General features: G+C 37.1%; 3 protein-coding genes across 3 annotated transcripts; all 3 read right to left on the reverse strand.

Annotated features, from left to right (window-relative positions):
- Positions 1-1,282: 1,282 nt before the first annotated feature.
- Positions 1,283-10,051, reverse strand: LOC113538056 (guanylin). Its single transcript, XM_026932878.3, has 3 exons — positions 9,719-10,051; positions 6,313-6,499; positions 1,283-4,759 (listed from the first exon to the last, which is right to left on the reverse strand). The coding sequence occupies exons 1-3, from the start codon at positions 9,785-9,787 to the stop codon at positions 4,680-4,682; spliced, it is 336 nt and encodes a 111-aa protein (XP_026788679.1). The 5' UTR covers positions 9,788-10,051; the 3' UTR covers positions 1,283-4,679.
- A 4,440-nt stretch (positions 10,052-14,491) lies between these two features.
- Positions 14,492-15,845, reverse strand: LOC113538057 (guanylin). The gene is made up of 3 exons (XM_026932880.2): positions 15,688-15,845; positions 15,127-15,322; positions 14,492-15,021 (listed from the first exon to the last, which is right to left on the reverse strand). The coding sequence occupies exons 1-3, from the start codon at positions 15,757-15,759 to the stop codon at positions 14,963-14,965; spliced, it is 327 nt and encodes a 108-aa protein (XP_026788681.1). The 5' UTR covers positions 15,760-15,845; the 3' UTR covers positions 14,492-14,962.
- A 6,086-nt stretch (positions 15,846-21,931) lies between these two features.
- Positions 21,932-23,045, reverse strand: LOC113538027 (guanylin). Its single transcript, XM_026932833.3, has 3 exons — positions 22,900-23,045; positions 22,339-22,534; positions 21,932-22,233 (listed from the first exon to the last, which is right to left on the reverse strand). Exons 1-3 carry the CDS (start codon positions 22,969-22,971, stop codon positions 22,175-22,177), a joined length of 327 nt encoding a protein of 108 aa, XP_026788634.3. The 5' UTR covers positions 22,972-23,045; the 3' UTR covers positions 21,932-22,174.
- Between the last annotated feature and the right edge of the window lie 299 nt (positions 23,046-23,344).

Consider the following 23,344-nt stretch of genomic DNA (forward strand, 5'->3'; position numbering starts at 1 on the left):
GAGAGGTGTGTGAGAGGGCAAAGGAAGACTCAGGGAGGCAGGTGGAACCTTAGCCAAGCTCCGGGCTCATGTTTATTTGACTGTGCTTTTCAGCGCACTTTCCAGTCTCAACAAAAAAAGGACCAACAAAAAAATCAACCAAGGGGGTGTATCACAGACTTGTGGCTTTCTCTCCGCCAAGTTCACAGTTCAAGTTCACACTCTGCGGCATGTGTGTAGCAGGCTTCGCCAGCTATGCCACTCTCTCTCTTTCTTGTTACAGCACTCCCTGAAAGCACAAAGAGACACCAATAAGTAGACTACTGGTAATGGGACACAGATAAGAATCATCATGCATTACCCGCCAGTTCAACCCACCTTCTCTCCGTCCGCAGCTGACGCTCAACCACACCCCCGCGGCCCCAGTCAGAATACCTTTGTACTGACTCTCACCTCTAAGGAAACAAGTGAACCCAAACTGGTCCTGCAAAGTGCCTCCCACAGCTTAATAAGGCCACTGTTTTTTTTTTTTTATTTTATTTGTCACCTGTCTGTATATGTATATATATTTGAACAATTATTGGTTAAAGACACACCTAAGATAAAACCAGGTATAAAGAATTAATTGAAAAACAAAACTTTGGCCAAAGCTTGTTGCTGTGAATCTGAATATTATGTAGTTGTATAATTCTGATGGGCCAGTTTCAGTCTTTTTTTTTTTAGTCTCCAGCCACTTGCTCTTCCAGCTTTCTCACAAGTGCACAACTCATCATCTTTCCTGGACTCCATGACTGTATGATAATTTTTTTTTTTTTTATCATGTTGCTTCTTATATCAGCAGGTCATCAAACCATATCTTTTGCTCTTTTATGCAATACTGTTAATGCGGTTTCAAATAATCAAAACAAACTTCCATAAATCTCATGCTGACTGTTGCTGCTCAAGAAAATATTAGTACATGAGTAAAAAAAAACAGTCTGTTACCATTTGGTCTCTTATTCCCATGTAAACAGGTCTAATTTTTTCTTTACAATACTTGGATCTGAATGTGTTCTCTGCTCTTCATTTTACTCTGCATAAGTTTGTGGGCTTTCTGGAGAACAGGCCTGTGTTACTGAATACAGGATATTTTGAGAATTTTGGCCTCTAAATAAAATTAGACAGATACAGAAAATATTTATATTTTATATGAGTCATATGAGTCAGGGTTTTTCGGAGTATCTTGTTTTGGAAGAAAAACTTTGATTATATTAAAGCTTTTATGTAGTGCTAATGTATTAACGGAAATATAAGCAAAAGCAAATTATCTCCGGGGATACCTTTAATGTTAGTAAATGCCCTGTAAAACATCAATACTGTGCATATACAATAATAGATTCCAATTCCAAATTCTCATTTCAGTGTAAATAAAAATACACACCCACATAGCGCTTGTTCATAATTCAGTATTTGAATAACAGATGACTGCGACCCTGACCAGGATAAAGCGGTTGAATTAAAAAAAAAAAATGACTGACTGATTGACTGACCTACTGAATGAATGAATGAGTGAAAAACAGACGTGAATCCTAACTATTCGTTTGGGTTGGTCGTTCAAATTTTTCTTTCAGTAAATGTCGCCATCTAGTGGATCATTTATGATTTAATAGCAACGTACTCTTTTTCAGTCCTACAAAAACATTAGTTAAAGTTTGTGATTTAATGTTTTCTGGGCAGCTGGGTACTGTGCTTTGTAAGGGAACTAAAAGATCTAAAGCTCATCTAAAACGTAGTATAAAATACAAAAGTCTATATGTTGTTCTTTTTTCTTTCCACAGTTTTTACACTGGATGCTCTTCCCGATACAACCTTCCCCAATTTTATCCGGGCTTGGGACCGGGAGTGCAGCCCCAGTGGCTGTGGTTGGTTCCCTGGCTGGGAATCGAACCCGGGCCACAGCGGTGAGAGCACTGTGGCCTAAACACTAGTCCTCAAGGGACCAAAAATACACAAGTCTATATAAACCTAAGAAATTACACTACAAGAAAATATATAACACTCACTCACTCACTTTCAGTAATTGCTTTATCCTGGTCAGGGTCACAGTGGATCTGGGGCCAATCCCAGAAACAAGTACTGCGCTTGAGACGGAATACACACCAGTCCATCACAGTGCACCATGCACACATACAGAGATAACATTCACAGAAACCACAAGACAGTGTCTTGACAGAGTGACAGAGCTCAGGATCGAATCTGGACCCTCGAGCTGTGAGGCAACAACGCTACCTACTGCACCACCATGCAAATATATAACAATATATCAAAATAATTATTTTTCATACTATAAGTGCCTTACAATTTATTCATGAGACATTTCTATTGCTCATTATTGATTTAAGTACAGTAGTCTTTCTCTCTATTTCTTACACATACACACACACGCACACACACACACGTTTGTTGTACTATCCTAATGAAGACCTTACACTGACATAATTATTTATGCAGCTAATTAATGCAATGCCTACACCTAAATCTAACCTCACTAACCAAAATGGGACTGGGGTGGTGGCAGCTCAGCGGTTATGGCTTTAGGCTATTGATCAGAAAGATCAGGAGTTAAAACCCCAGCACCACCAAGCTGCCACTGTTAGGATGCCCAACTGCTCACTCATATCCTATCTCAATTTCATGTCACCTCAGATAGAAATATCATCAAAATGAGCAAATATTAGTTAGACACGGAGTCCTGATAACTGTGCACGATGGCAGGAAAAAATACCTATAGCAAAAAACTTCACAATTTTAAATGAGCACTCCAGTTATACAGCTCATGATTGGATGTATGTGAATTGCTCTCTGTGACTATGGTTAAATCAAACTCAAGCACAAAGTGGAGACAGTATCACTTGCTATTTTTAAGGGATTATAGAGGTGATTTACACTCAGAGGTGATTTGTACTACAAACGGGTATAATTTCAGTGCTTTTTTTTTCTTTCTTAACATTGTATTTAGTAGTGATTAAGCCAGCACCTCTCGTGCTAATACTGATGCGGAAACGTGTATTTATGGCAGAATGTAGCATTTCAGGGCACAGCATAGAGCTCTTGCATGTGGACTTTAATACTTAGGGATGTTTTCGCCCAGTGTTTATCTATTTACTTATCTATTTATCTATTTACTTATCTATTGTTTTATCTATTTACTTTATAGGTTCTATATACTAATTATGAAGATATAAAGCAATTTGCTTAAGGATGATTCCACGATTGGGGTGCCATTTGTGTCCCACTGATTTCATTTACAAATATATATGTAAAGTAAAATAATTTTAAATATAGAGTATAATATAAGTGTCTCTTACAATAATCAATGTGTATGTTTAATGGAACAAAAAAGAATAATTTCTCTCATTCTTTTTTAAATTTTGCATTTTGTCACTGATATTGTAATTACTGACTAAGGTTGTCAGTTTGAAAGCACATAAATTATAAATTGAAGATAAATTATAACTAAAAAGTTAATCAATAGCAAGTCCTTAATGTCCTAATGCCTTTAGCATGGATTCATATTTTGTGAAATGACAATCTTTAGAGTTCTAAACAAGACTAATATAAAATAGAGCCCCTACACTAAAAGTGATTGTTGACAAAAGGTTAACACACTATTTCAGACTTACTCTTCAGTTTGAAATCCTTGTGTTATAAGATGAGCAACCATGTTATTGACCTCGATTGAAAAAATATTAGTTGTAAATGCAGCTCACCACTGACTGCTTTTATAAGTAGATACCATAGTACTCAATTTATATGGCATAAAGCCAAAATAATCATTATGGTACAGTGAAAAGCATAAACAACAATGATCAAGTTTGTCATTATCATTATATAACTATTCTGGACAAACTTCTGACTAAAGATTAATCGAGGAATAAGCATTAACTGGAAACTGGCAAATGTGAAAAACATTGCATACAGAAGTCAGAAAACAGAAAATTATATAAAGCAGTATAAAAATGATACCGTAATAAAAGTAAATATATACACAATATGGCCAAAAGTTTGTAGATACCAGACCATCACACTAAGTGAATTTCTCCACTCTTCTGGGAAGGCTTTCCCATAGATTATGGAGCTTGGCTGTGGGGATTTGTCCATTCAGCCAGTAGAGCATTAGTGAAGTCAGGCACTGATGTTGGGTGAGGAGGCCTGGGGTACAGTCAGTTGCAGTCAGGCCTTGAGTTCATCTCAAAGGTGTTCAGTGGGGTTGAGGTCAGGGCTCTGTGCAGGCCACTTGAGTTCTTCCCCTCCAAACTTAGCAAACTATGACTTCATGGACCTTGCTCTGTGCACAGCCTTATTGTCATGCTGGAACAGATTTGGGCCACTTAGTTCCAGCGAAGGAAAATTGTAATCTTACAGCATATATAGACATCCTATTCAACTGTGTGCTTCCAACTTTCTGGCAACAGTTTGGGGACATATTGGCCCACATATTGGTGTGATGGTCAGGTGTCCAAAATCTTTTGGTCATATAATGTATTTTAAATACCCAAACCCAAAGTTTTGCAAAAACGCAATATAAAATAAGACTAAGTGTACTTTATAAACATCAGGGGGTGATATAGGAAAAAGACTCTTTTTGCCCCTCCCACAAGAAACCAAACAAAGAAAAAAGCAGAACAAGATGAAAGCATGCATCATGGAGAGCTGGTGAGTTAGATCTTATTGAACACACATCCAGTGCAGGCAGCGTTGGCACAGATCTCACATGGGTCTGGAGGTGTGATGATTTGAACTGTAAAGACATAGCAGATAGAAAAGGTCAACCTACATGGACTACATGACATAAGACTAGTTTCAGACTAGGGATGAAAATGCATTACAAATTCTTAGTATGAATGAACTCAACTGGTTTTCAGTATGTCTTGGTATCTGCTGTCAGTGTCACATTTTTAAATAAATATAACACATATAGCAACACAGTAGCGGCAACGTAGTCTAGTTAAATCTAGACTAAGCTGTATTTTAATTATTAAATCTAAAAGATTTAACAGTTTACTCCTACATCTGTGTTTTCGTCTTAGAGAGGAGTCCAAGAGTAGAAACCTAAGCAACCTTAACTATCCAAAGAAACCCTTCAAGAACCTAAGCACCCCATATTCTTAGAATGTAGTTACAGTAAATTTTAAAATGGACTTGAATTGCTATTAATCTTCACTAGTTTCCCAAAACAATGTATGAATACAGATTTTTTTATCAGTTATATAAAAATGTAATTTACCCTTCTTTAAAAATGCCATAGAATATTTAAATGGAATTGCTGCACCTGTAAAGTTTTTTGTAATGTTATTACATTTTAAATATCACATTTTGTTAATTTCCTTATCACAGTATACTATTATATATTCCTGTTTAAAAAAGTTTTCTGACCCCTGACTCCTTTTTTTGACTGTTGTCATTTTAATCCAAGTCTTAATATAGCCCTGAGAACATTAGCTGAGCCAACTCACATGTTATGGGTCAATCCTAGAATATTCTCAAAAACAACCCATGGCTAATATTTACATCATTTACAACACATTTAACAAGGTTAGATGATACACCGTACCTGGCACTTAATGTATTTATTACCCTTCTATCAGACACAGATAAGCCTCCAATAAATAAACACTGGTATTGCATTGGACACTTTCTGTGATCAGGTATGTCACAGGAGACATCACAAACTCTAGCAGACAGATGGAGGAGGAAGGTAATTACACCCCCGTAGCTTTTGTTCACTCAAAGTTTTCTCATAGCGAGTCTACATGCCTGCGAGACTGTGTGAGAAATCAACCTGGCCATTGATGAGGCTCCACAGTGCAGAGCAGCAGAGTGAGAGAGAGAGATTTCTCAGTGGAACACAGATGCAGTACAAGGTAGGAGACTCCCTTAAGACAGTTCAGGTAATGAATAGCAAACCACCTCCAAGAAAAACAAATTTGTACAAACTTGTCAAACAATAAACCAAGCAAATAACATTGTCTCACAATTTTGTACAAAAAGATACAAATGATTAAGGTCAGTGTTAAGGTTTAGGTTAATTGTTGTAGCTTTCAACTAAATGACATAGAGAGTGATTGTGGACCTGTCAAAAGTGGGAAGAACTGAGAAAAGATTACATTTTCACATGACACAGTTGGTGCCCTCTGCCCCCGAATTCAGGATGCTGAGGGGGGGGACGGGGTGTAGCTCAGGCATACCCCAGATGTTCCATAGTTAACTGATACTGTACTTATTCATTTTTGGTTACCAGCCTACATAGATTAATAATAATGGTTCTCATTCATGTCAGAGGTGCACAGTTACCCAGATTTGCAAAGATTCTGCCATGATCATCTTGCTTGCACGCTTCCAGGAACTCTTCTGGGAGATCTGGGTTGATACAGAGAGGCATTTGAGTGATTGCAGTAAGATCGGGATTTTCATTTCCAAGATCTTCCATCAACTTCTTCAGAATCTTTACGGCCTCCAGCGTAAAGCTAAACCCACTTTCCTGTGTAACAGAAGTAAAAGAAGGCTGTACAAATGTTTATAAAGCTTTTTTTAACTGTGCTTGTGATTGTTTAAATCATAGTAACAATGCATTTGAATCATAGTAACAATGTTTTTTTAAAAATAAACTTTAGTAATGCTCCTTCCTGGAGGAGCTCAACACTTTTTATGATTGCTTTGACTGGAAAAATACAACAGCATCTGCCAAAGCTGAGCTTCAACTTGGTGACCCCCAGCTCTCTTTCTCCACCAGAGATGTGTGCTCCATCTTGAGCAGGGTGCTGTAACATCACTCAACGACTTCCGTCCAGTCACCCTTACCCCCATCATCGCCAAGTGCTTTGAGAGGCTGGTCCTCTTTCATCAGAAAGCCTGCCTACAACCGTCAATGATCCCCATCAGTATGCTTATTGTCATAACAGGTCAGCAGAGGACACCATTACCTCAGCCCTTCACTCTGCCCTGACTCATCTGGAAAATAGCAACTCCTATGTGAGGATGCTCTTCACTGACTGATCTTCAAACTCTGCAGCATTGGTATCAGCATCTCTCTCTGCAACTGGACCCCAGTCTGTTAGACTTGGCAAAAACACTTCCTCCACCATCATCCTAAAAAACGGTTTACCACAAGGCTGCATGCTGAGTCCACTCCTCTACTCTCTCTTCACCTCTGACTCTGTACCTGTGCACAGCTCCAACTCCATCATCAAGTTCAAAGATGACACCACGTTGGTTGGCCTGATGAGAGATGATGACAAGACAGCCTACAGGGAAGAGATTCTGCATCTGGTAACGTGGTGTGCCAGTAACACCCGGAAGTCCTTGAGGAGCCACAAACACACCCCTATCTTTGTTAATGGGACTGAGGTAGAGCGGATCTCTAGCTTCAAGTTTCTGGGTGTCCACATCTCCAGTGACCTTTCCTGGAACCTCAACACCTTCTCTCTCCTCTAAAAAGTGCAGCAGTGCCTGTACTTTCTGAGGAGACAGAAGAAAGCTGACATTGCTCCTCAGATGATGGTTAACTTCACTGTACCACGGAAAGCATCCTTACAAACTGCATCACAATATGGTACAATGACTTCACAGTGTGTGACCAGAAGGCACTACAACGGGTAGTGAAAACTGCCCAACACATCATTGGAACATAGTTGCCCAACATTTTGGACATTTATCAAAAGCTTTGCCTGCAGAGAGCGAGAGGCATTATCAAGGATACCTCCCCTCCCCACCACTGACTGTTTGTCTGTCTTCCATCAGGAAAATGCTACAGAAGTCTGTTGTGTCGCACAAAAAGTCTCATGAACAGCTTTTTCCCTTCAGCTATACTAAGGATGAACTTAGCCTCTAAGCGTTAACTGCCAGCCTCCACCTAATAACTAAACAGTAGCATTAGACACATACTATACTGTATTGTACATTACTTATATTTTCTGCAATTATTTGCACTTTACTGCAAATATCTGTCATTACTACAATTATTTATATCAGACTGTTATTTCCACATTATTGCTATTTGCACATCTGCATTTCATCCACTGTATGTATCTACTGCATCATATTGCAAGCATCATGCTGTTTACCTCTACCTGTATCTGTTCATCTTAACTTACTGCACCATAATTCTTATTTAATTCATTTAACCTAATTGCCATTTGCATTACTGGTATGCATCATACTGTTTACATTACATGTAAAATGTAATCTTAACTTATTGCACCATAACCTTATTACTTCATTTAACTTATTTACTATTTGCACTACTGGTAGGATGCTAACTGCATTTTGTTGTCTCTGTACTATTACGCTGACAGTGACAATAAAGTTGAACCTAATCTAACCTAAAAAGCATCAATAAACTTCTATATTTATTGCCTCAATGAATAAACATGTTATGTAAAATATCACTCTTTATCAGGGGCATCCCATTAATTTCTGGGCAGTTTCTGCCAGCCTTCTTGCCATCATTTTGGAAATGCAATTTTTTTTTTTTTTATTCAAGGGTTTGAGGCCACCGCCACCTAGGAGTCCTAGGTAGTTAGCTCTGCTATTTTGATCACAGTGACCCTCTGCTGTTCATTACAATACCATATGACATAGCGCACTAGGTTTATAAGTTTTCCTAATCCTTAAGAACTTTTAATGCTTATGAAGAATGATAAAAATATGAACAAGCAAAAGCAGTATATCAAGACCAAATACAAACTTTCCAAATTATGAATTATGAACTCAGACGTCTTAGAAGGGGTTACTACAAGTTCATGAATTAGTGTCACTGAATTTTCTTATGCCATGCCATAATTTATCAGTAACTTGAGTAACAGAATTCTTCTATCTTTGCTGATCTTGCTTGTTTGTAAGACTCCTTCACACTATCATTCATCTACAAACAGTGTACCATTAATCATGTACTAGCATCCTGAGACAAAAGTCCAGTGTTTCCTTCAACAACTACAAACACGATGTGCAACCAAAAGGGCATATTCTGTGAATTATACACTTACCCTGTACAGATGGAAAAATCTTTCTTCCAAAATAAGTATAGTTTTGTCAGAAAGAGTATAATTGAGATTTAATAAAAAGATCATAATATTTTTTCTAAATGCCAAATTCTAATTGTTATTCTTAGAACTACTCTGTAGTGATAAGAATTCATATATTTATTTATTATTTCTGTATTGTAAAATTGCAAGAGCCTGGTAAGAAAAAGTAAACTTTTCAGTCCAGTAGATGAATTATATTTATTTAAGATTATATTTAATAAATACACAATTAGTGTACTTATATACAGACTGCTGAGTTTTGAGATGTTTCAGAAAAAAAGAAATCCAAAGCAATCAAGGGGAATTAACATTTACATGTTTGCCTTAAAAATATATGTTTCTTCTCATGAAAATTAAAGGCATTTTTTTATGACATATTCTAAACTATTTTATAGTACACTGAAAGTCCATGTAGGTACAAGACCAAAATTTTTTTTTCAACCCTTTTGTTTGTCAGCATATAGTAAATAATCTTCCTGTATTATATGGCACATTTTGATTGCCATTAAATCTCTCTCATATTTTACCACAGCTTTCCCGCCAGACATGACTAATGACAGACACATAGATACTTCTACTAAATGCCACTGCTTCACTTTTGTAATATTCACTGGCTTAAAGTTTAGTCTTGCTTTGTTGAGCATTAGCAGAGTGTGAATATTTCTGTAATGACTTACCGTAACCTTTATACTTTGTGAGCTCAGGAAGCAGGATGCCAGGAAAAAAGAAACTGTCAGCGACCTCATTTTTTAGCCTTGATAAAAAGGTCTTGGTAATGTTGTGAGAAGTATAGGATAGAATGTTCTCACGTGGCTGTCAGTAGTCTTTATAAATTCTGTTCAGGTGGCCTTACTGAGTAACCTATTAAGCAGCAGAGGTTGCAGGGGGTTTGCCTTCAAGCATCACCTGTTTGCTGATAACAAAAGAGGATCTGATGGTTACTCAAGAACTTCTGCTTTTTGACCAAACATGCCTACGCTGCAAATGTCTTCTTCTCATAGGAGTCTCATAAAAACCTTATAAACTGCTGACATTCTTCATCACTGTAAAGCAGAGACAAGATAGCAATGAGTAAATGAATTTTAAACATTTGATAGATGTAACCTAGACTACAGAAAGAGTGAGAGAGAGAGAGAGAGAGAGAGAGACAGAGAAAGAGAGAGAGAGAGTTACACAACACCCTAGGCAATTAAATAATAAATAAATCAATCTGACATGCAACAATGGCATGATATAGCTATAATTATTTGTCTTTCTGTTTTGATACTTTACTCCATGCAAGACGGCTGGGAAACAGCGAGCATGCAGTTTCCACTCACCCCTTGAATAAAAAAAAAGCTTTGTGGTAAACAACTTCAATCTGAAACTTAAATCTCACCTACTAACCACCTTTTGTGACTTTTACTCACACTGCAGTTGGGGCTAAATGGATGTTTTCCCCAACCAACAATGTACTGATACATAAAGAAAAAACCTCACAGCAGGAGACCTACATTTATAAAAAAAATACTTCCAATTTACGTAGCTCCCTTCATAAATAGAATAAAACAAATTACCTCAGCAGTTGAAAAAAAGGTCAACTTTCAGCTGAGACATTAAAACATGGCAAATAGGAAAAATCACAGAGATCTTGTTGGATGAATTCCAAAGCTTAGTGGTCTTGCTCTGATCAGTCTGCCTCCCAAGGGAGTCAAGTTGAGTCAAGAGGAGTAGTTTGTACTGGAGATGATTCTAACTTGCGGAGAACGGTTATTATGTGAGTCGAGTACTTCATGTGTGGATAATTATATTTCTTAGTTCACGCTTTTTCAAGATTTGTCAAGTTTAATTTTGCTAAAGTTTCTAATACCTCCACATTCTCAGGCACAAGTGTCTTCAAAGTTCTTGATCTGTCATGTCATTATCACAAGATTTGAAGGAGAAGATGAAATAATAAACAAATAAAAAATCTTGTGAACACTGCAAGAGGGCTTAAAAGTGACATCAATGTCAAAAACAAAGATTATGTAAGATTTTTCAAGATTTATCAAGAATGGACTTCAGGAATTCAGAATATTTTGCAGGTCAGTTCATATGCCTCAAGCCATAATTGCTGTTTTCAGAGTTGGCGTCTTAAATCCAAAAGTTATGATATACTAAAATAACAGTCATGGATTTGTAATTTGTACAAGGGATGTAGGCTATTTTTTTAAATCATGCTTTTAATTCACTATTTTGAATTGACAAATTAATAAAATAATGCTTTTGGTCATTTCGCACAAATATTTTAAATGTTTTGAAATAAATAATGATTGGTTATTTGGATATGCTAAACGATAAGTTATACTCTGATGTATCTGCCAAACTTTGAGCTGAGTTTAATTGTTGTTCATAATTTTATCCATAAAAATTTAATCCTTGTCCTCTGTTTAAAAAAATAGGGACAATGCTATTGGTTAATTAATAGTATCATATTTATATACTTAACATTGGCCTCAAATTACTCCAGCATTCCATAGTTTTTTAGGTGTATTTACAGCCAAATACACATTTCAGTGTGATACATCAAACTGTAAGACAGTGGTGCTGAACTTAATACTACCCCTTGCTCAAGCTGATACTGCACAAGAAAAATGTGCTTACGTCCAAGGTCATAACTGAGACTCACCTCTATTTTAGCCTAACTCCATGTGTGCAACTCCCATGCAACTGTCCTAGTAACTGTTGGAGTTGATTATAACTGACTATCGATGTGCACAAGTTTGATATTAACTCCTCACTGCTTGCGCATAACTCAATACTGAATTCTCCAATCTGGGGTTTGTTTTAAATGAAAGTGTGAAGAAATGTGTAAGTTATTATTAATATGGGTTTCAACATATCTGGTAGCATAGAGAGAGGAAGAGGGAAGGATGTAGTGAAATTGAGTTAGTCAGTTAGTCAGAGACTTCAAGTTCAGCCATTGAAAGAGTAATAGATTGAGTTGGAGGAAGAGTCATGTGTTTTCTGTGAAACTTCATATAAACCATGAATTTCAAGTGCTGGTTTGTGTTTCATTTGTGGAGAAAAACAGGAGAAGAAAAGCCCACAATGTACTGGAGGCATGATTTAATATTATGGCTTGACTCCAGGTAGGCTCTAGGAAGAGCTGCCCACACCTAGAACACTGGTTTAATGTGTATGATATTACAAGGTGTGTTCCACAAACAAACAAGTCCTTTTCTTTTCTTGAAGCCAGTGTCAGTAAAATGAAATTTGACATTTTAATTTGTGCTAATCTACTTGGGCAATAAAGCCATGGGCAGAGGTAAAGCTTTACTTGCAAGTTGCTTTGGATATAAACACCCCCTCTTTGAACTTACAAAGCTGCTTAATGTAGTGTTCCTGTCATTAAAAAATTACAATTACAATTTGACATGTGTTACAATCTTCTGACGAGTGCTGGTGCTTATAGGTATTTGATATTGCTAGGGTGCAGTGTATGCACATATAACTTATTGTATAGAGGATTTGTTATTGATCTCATGGTGGTGTTTTGCCCATAAAAGACGACTGGAGAGGAATTGATAGAGAGAAAAAAAATTTTCTCTGTTCAGACGTGAGGAATTTCCACCTGATCAGACCAAATTTGACCCTTGTCATTTCATGTCAGCACATTCTGCTGATGTGGCTTTGGTGTTTCGCTGTATTATCAAGTACAAATCTATGGGTTTATAAATTAAGCTATTTTTAATGGTAGAGTATAACGGTTAATTAATTTTTTTTAATTGAATTTTATTTTCAGATTTGTTTAGTGGGTAAGTGTTCGTCCCAGAAGCAAAATCATTTCACTTAACCCAGATATAGAAATTGAGATTTCAAATATATAAAAAGACCTGTAGTGGATCATGATAAGTGTTGACATGGTGGCAGGCCATTCATATTTCTGTGTGGCCGAGACAGGCTGTTACACAGGAAACAGGAATTCTGAAGAAACAATTTCAGATCAATTGTAGAGTCAGGCACATACTTACCTATATCAGTAAATGTGTTAATCTTGTTTGATGTTCACATCTGTATTTTTCACTCAAAGTACAAAGTACAAAGAGTTTAATCTCTACAATGTTTCAATTTGTCCTTGCAATAAACAGCAGCATATGATTTTTAACGTTACCAGTTTATGACTAATAAGGTTAGCTATCTATATAGTGTTGCACAAACAGACAAAACTCTTACAATGCACACAAGAAAGAAAAAAAATTACAATATATTTATAAAAATAGACAAATATTTATTTGTAATACACATGTAAGTAGCTTTAAAATAAACTCACATAAATTATCATATGTTGAATTACATAATTTTACTATATGTCAAAAATGTATAGCTAAAATCTTGAGGTATAAATATTGGAACTTACCATCTAGATTATGAATTTTACCAATTAACAGTCACTAATATATTAATTAAAGGATAGGTTCATATTGGTTTTTGTGGACAGGTTTTTATGAATGGATAGAATAAACATTGATTACTGCAGACATTCATGTATTTTATTTAATGTATTTGACTTTATTTATACAACTTTAACTGATACAAGTATTAATCACTTTGTTAAAATTAATTCTGGTGCATTAATAGGTTGTTAATATTAGGGAATTATGTAACTGATGATATTTAAGAAAACCTTGATGTGCTATGTAATGTGTTAATGCTTAAACACAAGGTCAGATTTTCATCTTCTCCCATTGGTCCTTCAACCAAAAGCATCCAGACTTGTAACTGTGTAATAAACCAACAAACATCCTATGATTGATTCTCAAAAAGCAATGTCTATACATGCAGCAAATCCTGTTCACACAAGGAATAAAAGAAATGATAAAATATCAATCCCATTTTCTGTCTGTCATATTTCTGGTTCCATCTACAGAGATTTATTTCTTTCCTGGTCTTTCCTCGCAAAATCTTGTTTAACCCGATTTTGCCACAGTTGGTGGTGCTTTACAACTGCAATGCTTTAGTATGTTTCCTATAACATTGTATATCATATGTCTAAATGAAAATCTTACACATTATAGCCGCTCTGGTGTATTGCAGTGTTGGGATTTAAGTATACAACCATTGGATCACTAGCATAAATCTTTAACCACTGCATTACTATTGCCATAATCTGTATAGATGATATTTGACTTTCTACCCAGTGACCACTGACCAAGATTGATTCCCTACTTTGCACCTTCTACTACTTTATAAAAATGTGATTTCAGTAATTTCGTCTGGCACCAACAACCATGCCATGGTCAAAATCACTGAGATCACATTTTCCCCATTCTGATGTTTGAACATTAACTGAAACATGATTTTATGCATTGCACTGCTGCCACATGACTGGCCGATTGGATAATTGCATGAAAGAGCAGGTGTACAGGTGTTCCTATTAAAGTGGCCGGTGTATGTACATAGATAAAGTCAAGTCATACCAGACCCACTGGTAAACCATTTATGCATCATTTATTATTATCTTCCCCCAATAACATTTAGCAGGATTGTGTTTTGTAATTTCAATTATAATTACATAGGCAAGAAGGATTGGGAAGAAATCATTTCAGATCAGCTGAAGAGGCTGTTAGACACTTTTGATTGTTTAATATTAATAAGTGTATTTTTCACCCTTACAAAAACTGCCACAAATATGATACGTTTGAAAGTGTTTTACTGGATATAAGGAACTGATGAACATAAGAATATGCAAACACAAGACACATAGAAATAGAAATAGAAAAATAAGTCTATTCTACATCAAAACGATAAATAAACAAATTTTCGTTATTTGCTGTAACAAATAAAAAATACCAGTTTATCAAATTTTCAGACTAAGAGGCATTAAACAGGTAACAGTTCCAAAACAGTCTGTTGCACTTGGGTGCCTGGAAAAAACATTCCTTCACAAGCAGAAAAGATGTCTAGCAACCAGTGCAGGCGGCATAAGCACAGATTTCACACACATCCATAGGCATTGCAGCTGCAAGAGGATCAAGAAAAAATAGTTAGTCAGCTATACCTTCAGGTCTATGCTGGAATGCTCTGAAATTATATGAATGAATTATCTGATAAAATGGATGCTTACCTAGCCTGGAGAAGACCAGGGCAGAGCCACTTTGACGACAGAGCCCTAGAAACTCCTGGGGCAGGGTTGGGTTGCCACAAACTGCGCTGTAGCTGGTCTTAACTAGACGAGGATTCTGCTGTTTGGGGACAGAGCTACTGTCCAACAGTTGCTGAAGGACCTTCACTGATTCAAGTGAGTAGGAATTTTCTCCATCCTGCAAATGAACATTGAGAACTGTATAAGACTAATTTCTAAGGTGAAACTCTGTCAAAAACTATTAGTGGCTAGGTTTACTTGGTCCAGTTGAATCAAATTTATAAATTTGAATAAAGTATGTCTCCGTTGAAGGAAAAGATGTTTAAATTGATAAAGTTCTTCTTGAATGCAATATCATAGTAAACCTTTCGGCTAATGGATAGAGCAATAAGGGCAATATCCATTCAGATACATTCACTATTTCTTGACAGTATGGCAATAAGTCACATAATTATATAAATTCCTGACTCACAAAAGCAGTAGCAAAAGCAGGCAAGATAATAATGGCAGAAGATCAAAGAAATCAAAAACTGTAACACTTACCTGGACTTGGACAGCCTCAGAGACCAGGCAGAGAGTAGTCAAGAGAAGAGCGATCGAAATGATGGTCTTCATATTGATGTTTTGAAAGAAGCTGTGGGTCTTTCACAGTTGTTCTCCAGGTGTTCTCACCTCAGTGTTATGTCCTGCCTCTGCTTCTCTTTCTCTTTATAAAGGATTCATACCTCTAGTCATACCACATTCCAGCCAGTCACAGCCAGGTTTTTTCCCTGCAGTTAATGAATAAACACAATCTGCTTTACAGTGTCATAAAAGGGATTTCATAAATCATGAGCAACGTCATCTAATGTGAAAGGTCTATGCTTTTCCCATCTCTTTTGCATGGATCTATGGTTGGATTTGTCTGAGGTTTCTAGCGCAGGTAAATTAATAACCCTGGCAGGAAAAGTGGCTTTATTTGGCAGTGTGAGTTAAGACACACCAAAATGATTATATGCATCACATAATACCACACATGCTTTTTATTGATATTTTTTTTTAATAATTCAGAATAATCCAGGTTGAAGTGACAAGACTTACTGATAATGTTGTATGTAACTGCTAAGATGTAAATGTTTCCAATAACTGAAACACATGACAAAATGAAAGGAAGTGATTCAAAACATGTCAGCGTAATCATAATGAGAATGGGCTCTTCAGTGATGGTGAGCAGGAAAGGATGTAAAACATACTTTGGTCCATTAAAATACCAAATTAATAGAACATCTAATAGCCACAGCAATTTTTTGTGAGCATCCACAAATAACAAAATGTCAATTATACAAAATATAATTCATGTAATAGCATGTTGTTTAACAGTTGTAGTTATGAAACCCAACCTTTATAAATGTTTCAACTGTTCCTGAAAAATTATCCGGTATTTAAAGGTTCTCAGCTTCCTAACGGGTTCTACTTGGAAAACTCTCAGATAGAGAAATGCTGATTTGTAAGGTTTTACATATAAACTGTCAGGGTTCCACAAGAAGAGAAACTGAAAAAAAAGTCCCGTAATTGTTCTATATTTAAGTATATTACGCTTATATTAAGTGTAACACTTATATTAAGTGTAAGAAAACATGAACACTATGATATATAAAATATAGGGTGCTAAATATAAATAATTTCTTTATACAATGTCCATATATACAACTGTCAATACTGGATAGTTACTGAACTTACATTACCATTGTTGTCATGTCGTTGCCAATTCGGAGTGGCCACGGAGGTGCACCACAACCAAGCCCGCAATTCAGAGTCTATTAGTGGAAAGAGTACCCCCATCCACACCACTGGAACCTCTTGAAATCAAGGGAGAACCTGCCTACAGAATCAAAGCCATCCTCGACTCACGTCACAGAGAGGGTAAGTTCCAGTACCTGATCGACTGGAAGGACTCCCGACGACAGGTGCTGGATCCCAACTCACGTCGTCCTTGATCCCCTCATGATTCATGACGTTCATGTCTGGCATCACCCAGGCCTCATTCCAGGGGCCGACCGAGAGGGGGTGTCTGTCATGTCAATGCCAAATTCGGCGTCTGTCTCAGTTTCCCAGAATGCACCTCCAGCTACAAACATGGCTACCATGAACTCCAACTCCCAGTTTGCATGCTCACGTTCACCCTATTACTGATTGCACACACGTGGACTCAATCACAACTCCACACTATATAAACATGCTCACTGAACATAGACTTTGTGAAGTATTCATTCAGTTCTGTTTCTCATCTGATGTAACAAACCTTTGATTCATGTTTGCTACTTCTGGATTTGACACACTTTGTTTTCTCGTTTCATGATTGTCCTCTGAACACCTGTTTCTATATCACCTGACCCTTTGCCTGATTCTGGATTCTGAACTTGAGATTGTGTTTTGGATTTGGAGCATTCACCCTAACTGTCGTGGTCTCTGCCACAAATTTTTTTTATTCCTTTAAAAAAATTTGTTTATTTGTGAAGCCTTTAACCAATTAAATGAGGAATGAAATTCCATTAACATAGTAGTCTTTCATTGCACTGCCAGTATCAGTAGTATGTTCAAATTAAATAAAAAAACTGTATATGTAAAGCATCATAAACAATGTAAACAGGAAATTAACACACCCTAATCTGTTTACTTGTTATGTATCACATTACTGTGTTAATCCAGATATTACAAAAAAATATTTATTGTAATTATACTTGTGTATTTAACATTTGTACTGATTATAACAGAATGGCTTATCTTCAGCTGATTCTTGTACTGATTGATTAACGTGTGTCAGATCATTAAGGGCTGTATATCATTTATGAGTGGGCTGATCAGATATATAGGAGAATGACTAATTCAAAATGTAACGTTATGAAAAATGTTTGTAATACCAATATGATTCAAAAGGTTATATTACACTGTTTGAGGGCAAATCTTAACGAAATCTCACAATTTGTCCTTTGCCATTGGAATCAAACAATGTTGCCTTTGAATTCTTTTTTTTTTTTTTTTTTGCCTTTGAACTGGTCCAGATGAATGAAACACATTTTATTTTTCTGTCAGCAGAAGGTGTCTTTTATACTATAATAAGAAATCCTTGATATAAGTCTATATCAAAGTGTAAACAGTTTCCTCTTGTCAGGTGGCAAAGATAGTGACAATTGCAGAGACTGTTTTTATTTAAAACAACAGGCGATGTGGAAACGGCATGCATCAAAGCAAAAATCCAGAACACACTAGGGTCAAAACCAGAAACAACAACCACGAATAGAAATCCAAATCACTAGACAAATATCAAAAACAGAGAACAGGCAGTGGGTCAGGTGATGTGAAAACAGGGAATCCAAGGGCAAGGCAAAAATCCTGAAACAAGATAACATGTTAGGGTCAAAACCAGAAACTACAACCATGAATAGAAGGCTTGATACATCAGGTGAATACACAGAGCTGAATGAATACTTTGCAAAGTGAAAGTGCAATGTGGATGCATACATGTTTGTGCAATCAGTAATCGGGTGACTGTGAACATGACAATGAATGTGTCGTGTGGGCATTGTAGTCCAAGGAGTTGATGTTTGTAGGTGGAGGTGCATTGTGGTAAGTGTAGTTCAGTGCAGATTCTGGTATGAACATGACAGAATCCCCCTGAGGAGCTTACTCCAGGAGCAAAGTTCTTTTTGGGTCATCCTTGACGATGAATGGGTCAAGGATGTTGTGAGCTGGGATCCATGATCTTTTGTCTGGGCCATAGCCATCCCAGTCAATGAGGCACTGCAGCTTACCCTCCTTGCACCAGGAATCGAGGATTGCTCTGACTTGGTATATTGGTTGTCCTTTGATCAACAGAGGTTCAGGTCAGGTACTTGGGGAAATTCCCTCCACTAAGGGACCTTGGATGGCTAGTTTGAGGCAGGATATGTGAAAGGATGGAGCAAGGTGGCAGTGACGTGGTAATTCCAGGCTATAAGTGACATTATTGATACATTACAGTACTTTGTATGGTCCAATTGTTGTTGCAAACAGATGGTTGAGTTTTCAACAACCTTGGCTGAAGCAGATGTCCTTGATTGAGAGCCAGACTCTGTCTCCAGGTTGATACACCAGTGTGTTGGTTCTGCATCCATGAGTGAACTCCTTGTTGCTAAAGGTTACTTGCTCAAGCCACTGAAGAGTTTCCTCCCACTTGTTCGCTCCACCTGAACCACTCGTCCTCTGCAGGTGAATCTGTAGGGTTGCGTCCCAGGGGAATAGTGAAGGTTGGTAACGAAGGAAATACTGAAAAGGGGTGAGCTGAGGGGCCATGTATCTGAGCGTGTTTTGGGAAGAATGAGCCCATGGGATGAGTTTCTCCCATAACCTGGGCAAAACATAGTTTTTCTGGGGTGACATGACTCTGGTGTTGGTTGGCGATTGGCCTGGGCGATTTCACCTTCCAGATCCCAGATGAGAGCGCCAATGAAGCATGATTGAGGGAGGATGGGTTCCTCCAGGTGTTGCCTAGGGGTTGCTGATTGAATACAAGAGAGACTGTCAGCTTTGCCATTCTTATAACCAGGTCGAAATGATATATTGAAGTGAAACCTTGTGAAGAACAGAGCCCATCATGCCCATTGTTCTCACCACTGTATTGGAATCTGAAGACAATTTCTCAGAGAGCTGAAGAGGTGGATGATTTTGCAGCAGGTGGTCTAAGCAGATGAAAAGGTCAAATAGCATGTTGAATGATTTCTGTTCATCATGACCTGCCAGTTCAGTGAGTATGGCAGGGCTCAGTCCCTTGCAGTAAGCAACTTTCAGAATGGCCTCATTCCAGCCTCTGCCAGCAGCAAGGATCTGGAATTCTAAGGAGTATTCGGCTGCTCTCCGTTTTCCCTGAGTGATGGAGAGGAGTTACTCCCTGCTTTCCTTCCCCTCTGGAGCATGATCAAATGCTAAACAACTGGCGAAACAATTCTATGAAGTGGTTGTATGAGGAAGTTCAAGGTGCTCTCCACCTTGGTTCTGTACTGCAGAGTGCTTTGTCTGAAAGAAGGTTAATGAACTGTGCCACCTTATGTTGCTTGGAGATTCCAACTTGCTTGGCAAGGTATAGAGAGAACTGGAGTAAGAATCCCTTTGAACAGGGTCATCTGAGTATTTTTCCAGGAACGCGATATGAGAAGGAGCAATAGGATATGTTGCCGTGATAGTAGAGACTGGTGTAGCCAGTAGTTAGTTGCTCAACATATTTGGCTTTATTTAAACAACTTTATTTAAGTTGTAACTGATACAAATATTGATCACTTTGTTAAAATTAATTCTGGTGTATTAATGCAGAGGTTCATAGTTTGTTTAAGAAATATGTAATTGATGTTATGTAAGAAACCCTTAATGTGTTACCATAACACAAGTAAAACACATATAATCATATAAAAATATAGATGATTGGCAAGTGAACGTTTTTATTAGCAATATAAGATAAAAGATAAAAAGATAAGAAGATAAGATAAAATATAAGAGATAAAATAGATGTCTGGTTTAACAACATTCTTATCACAAGGCCAGATCTTCATCTTCTACCTTTGGTTCTTCAACCAAAACCAACCAGACTTGTAACCGTATAATAAAACAACAAACTGCCTAAGAAAGATTCTCAAAAAGCATTGGCTATACATGCAGCAAATCCTGTTACACACAAGGAGCAAAAGAAATTATAAAACAGAAATCCTACTTTCTGTATGTCCTAATTGTCATTCCATGTCCAGAGATTTATTTTTTTCCTGGTCTTTCCTCTCAACATCTTGTTTAATCTGATTTTGCCACACTTTGTGATGCTTTACAGCTACAATGCTTTCTATAACATTGTATATCATATGTCTAAATCTGATAACTTGCAGCAGCTCTGGTGTATTGCAGTGTTGGGATTTGAACTTACAACCTTTGGATCACTAGCATGAATCTTTAACCACTGAGATACTATTACCTTAAGCTGTATAGATGATATTTGACTTTCTATCCAGTGACCACTGACCAAGATTGATTCCCTACTTCGTTACTGCTTTGAATCTTTGACACCCACCTAATATACTGTACTATTCTGTCCTACATCTCAGATATATATGGAATTTTTGCTAATGAAAACATTCCCTTGCCAATCATGTGGCAACACAATGCATAAAATCATGCAGATACAGGTAAAGGACTTAAGTTAATGTTCCCCTGAAAAATCAAATTGGGGAAAATATGATCTTGGTGAATTTGACAGTGACATGGTTTTTGGTCTAATCTTTCTCATCAACATGTATACAAAACTGCCATTCACTGGAATTTTTTGTTTTTCACACTGTTCTGGGTAAACTCTAGAGACTGTTGTGCATGAAAATTCCCAGAGATCAGCATTTTCTGAAATATTTAAACCAGGGAGTCTGGCACCAACAACCATGCCACGGTTAAAGTCACTGAGTTCACATTTGTCCCCATTTTGATGTTTGAACATTAACTGAAACATGATTTTATGCACTGGACTGCTCCCACATAACTGTTCCTATTAAAGTGGCCTGTACACAGATGAAGTCAGGTCATACCACACCCACTGGTAAACCATTTATTATTATTCCTTTTCCCCAATAAAATTCAGTGGGATTGTGTTTTGTAATTTCAATTATTATTATTATTATGTAGGCCCCATGGATTATGAAGAAATCATTTCAGAACAGCTGAAGAGTAAGTTAGACACCTTTGATTGTTTAATATTAATAAATGTATTTTTCACCCTTACAAAAACTGCCACAAGACATGATACTTTTGAAAGCATTTTAATGCACATATAAGGAACTGATGAACATAAGAATATGCAAACACAAGGCACATAGAAATAGAATTGATAAATAAACATACTGTAACAAATAAAAAAATACCAATTCATCAAATCTTTAGACTAAGAGGCATTACACATGTGCTTTTAAACAGGTAACAGTTCCAAAACAGTCTGTTGCACTTGGGTGCCTGGAAAAAAACATTCCTTCACAAGCAGAAAAGATGTCTAGCAACCAGTGCAGGCGGCATAAGCACAGATTTCACACACATCCGTAGGCATTGCAGCTGCAAGAGGATCAAGAAAAAATAGTTAGTCAGCTATACCTTCAGGTCTATGCTGGAATGCTCTGAAATTATATGAATGAATTATCTGATAAAATGGATGCTTACCTAGCCTGGAGAAGACCAGGGCAGAGTCACTTTGACGACAGAGCCCAATAAACTCCTGGGGCAGGGTTGGGTTGCCACAAACTGCGCTGTAGCTGGTCTTAACTAGACGAGGATTCTGCTGTTTGGGGACAGAGCTACTGTCCAACAGTTGCTGAAGGACCTTCACTGATTCAAGTGAGTAGGAATTTTCTCCATCCTGCAAATGAACATTGAGAACTGTATAAGACTAATTTCTAAGGTGAAACTCTGTCAAAAACTATTAGTGGCTAGGTTTACTTGGTCCAGTTGAATCAAATTTATAAATTTGAATAAAGTATGTCTCCGTTGAAGGAAAAGATGTTTAAATTGATAAAGTTCTTCTTGAATGCAATATCATAGTAAACCTTTCAGCTAATGGATAGAGCAATAAGGGCAATATCCATTCAGATACATTCACTATTTCTTGACAGTATGGCAATAAGTCACATAATTACATAAATTCCTGACTCACAAACACGGAAGCAAAAGCAGGCAAGATAATAATGGCATAACATCAAAGAAATCAAAAACTGTAGCACTTGCCTGGACTTGGACAGCCTCAGAGACCAGGCAGAGAGTAGTCAAGAGAAGAGCGATCAAAATGATGGTCTTCATACTGATGTTTTGAAAGAAGCTGTGGGTCTTTCACAGTTGTTCTCCAGGTGTTCTCACCTCAGTGTTATGTCTTGCCTCTGCTTCTCTTTCTCTTTATAAAGGATTCATACCTCCAGTCCAGCCAGTCACAGCCAGGTTTTTTCCCTGCAGTTAATGAATAAACACAGTGTCGTAAAAGGGATTTCATAAATCATGAGCAATGTCATCTAATGTGAAATCTATGCTTTTCCCAGTCTTTTGTATGGATCTGTGGCTGCGTTTGTCTGAGGTTTCTAGAGCATGTAAATTAATAACCAGCCATTATCCAGGTTGAAGTGACAATAATTACTGAGAATGATACATGTAACTGTTAAGATGTAAATGCTCACATAAC

This window comes from Pangasianodon hypophthalmus, chromosome 20, assembly GCF_027358585.1.
Source record: "Pangasianodon hypophthalmus isolate fPanHyp1 chromosome 20, fPanHyp1.pri, whole genome shotgun sequence".
NCBI classification, from domain to species: Eukaryota; Metazoa; Chordata; class Actinopteri; order Siluriformes; family Pangasiidae; genus Pangasianodon; species Pangasianodon hypophthalmus.

Excerpts from the sequence above, each read along its gene's own strand:
- LOC113538056 (XM_026932878.3), bottom strand. The coding sequence starts at position 9,787 with ATGAGGTCGCTGACAGTTTCTTTTTTCCTGGCATCCTGCTTCCTGAGC. Across the intron at positions 6,500-9,718 it reads CACAAAGTATAAAGGTTACG|GAAAGTGGGTTTAGCTTTAC; the intron begins GTAAGTCATTAC and ends TCTGTTACACAG. Across the intron at positions 4,760-6,312 it reads CAGAATCTTTGCAAATCTGG|TTCAAATCATCACACCTCCA; the intron begins GTAACTGTGCAC and ends ATGTCTTTACAG.
- LOC113538057 (XM_026932880.2), bottom strand. The coding sequence starts at position 15,759 with ATGAAGACCATCATTTCGATCGCTCTTCTCTTGACTACTCTCTGCCTG. Across the intron at positions 15,323-15,687 it reads CTGAGGCTGTCCAAGTCCAG|GATGGAGAAAATTCCTACTC; the intron begins GTAAGTGTTACA and ends GTTCATTTGCAG. Across the intron at positions 15,022-15,126 it reads CCTGGTCTTCTCCAGGCTAG|CTGCAATGCCTATGGATGTG; the intron begins GTAAGCATCCAT and ends ATCCTCTTGCAG.
- LOC113538027 (XM_026932833.3), bottom strand. The coding sequence starts at position 22,971 with ATGAAGACCATCATTTTGATCGCTCTTCTCTTGACTACTCTCTGCCTG. Across the intron at positions 22,535-22,899 it reads CTGAGGCTGTCCAAGTCCAG|GATGGAGAAAATTCCTACTC; the intron begins GCAAGTGCTACA and ends GTTCATTTGCAG. Across the intron at positions 22,234-22,338 it reads CCTGGTCTTCTCCAGGCTAG|CTGCAATGCCTACGGATGTG; the intron begins GTAAGCATCCAT and ends ATCCTCTTGCAG.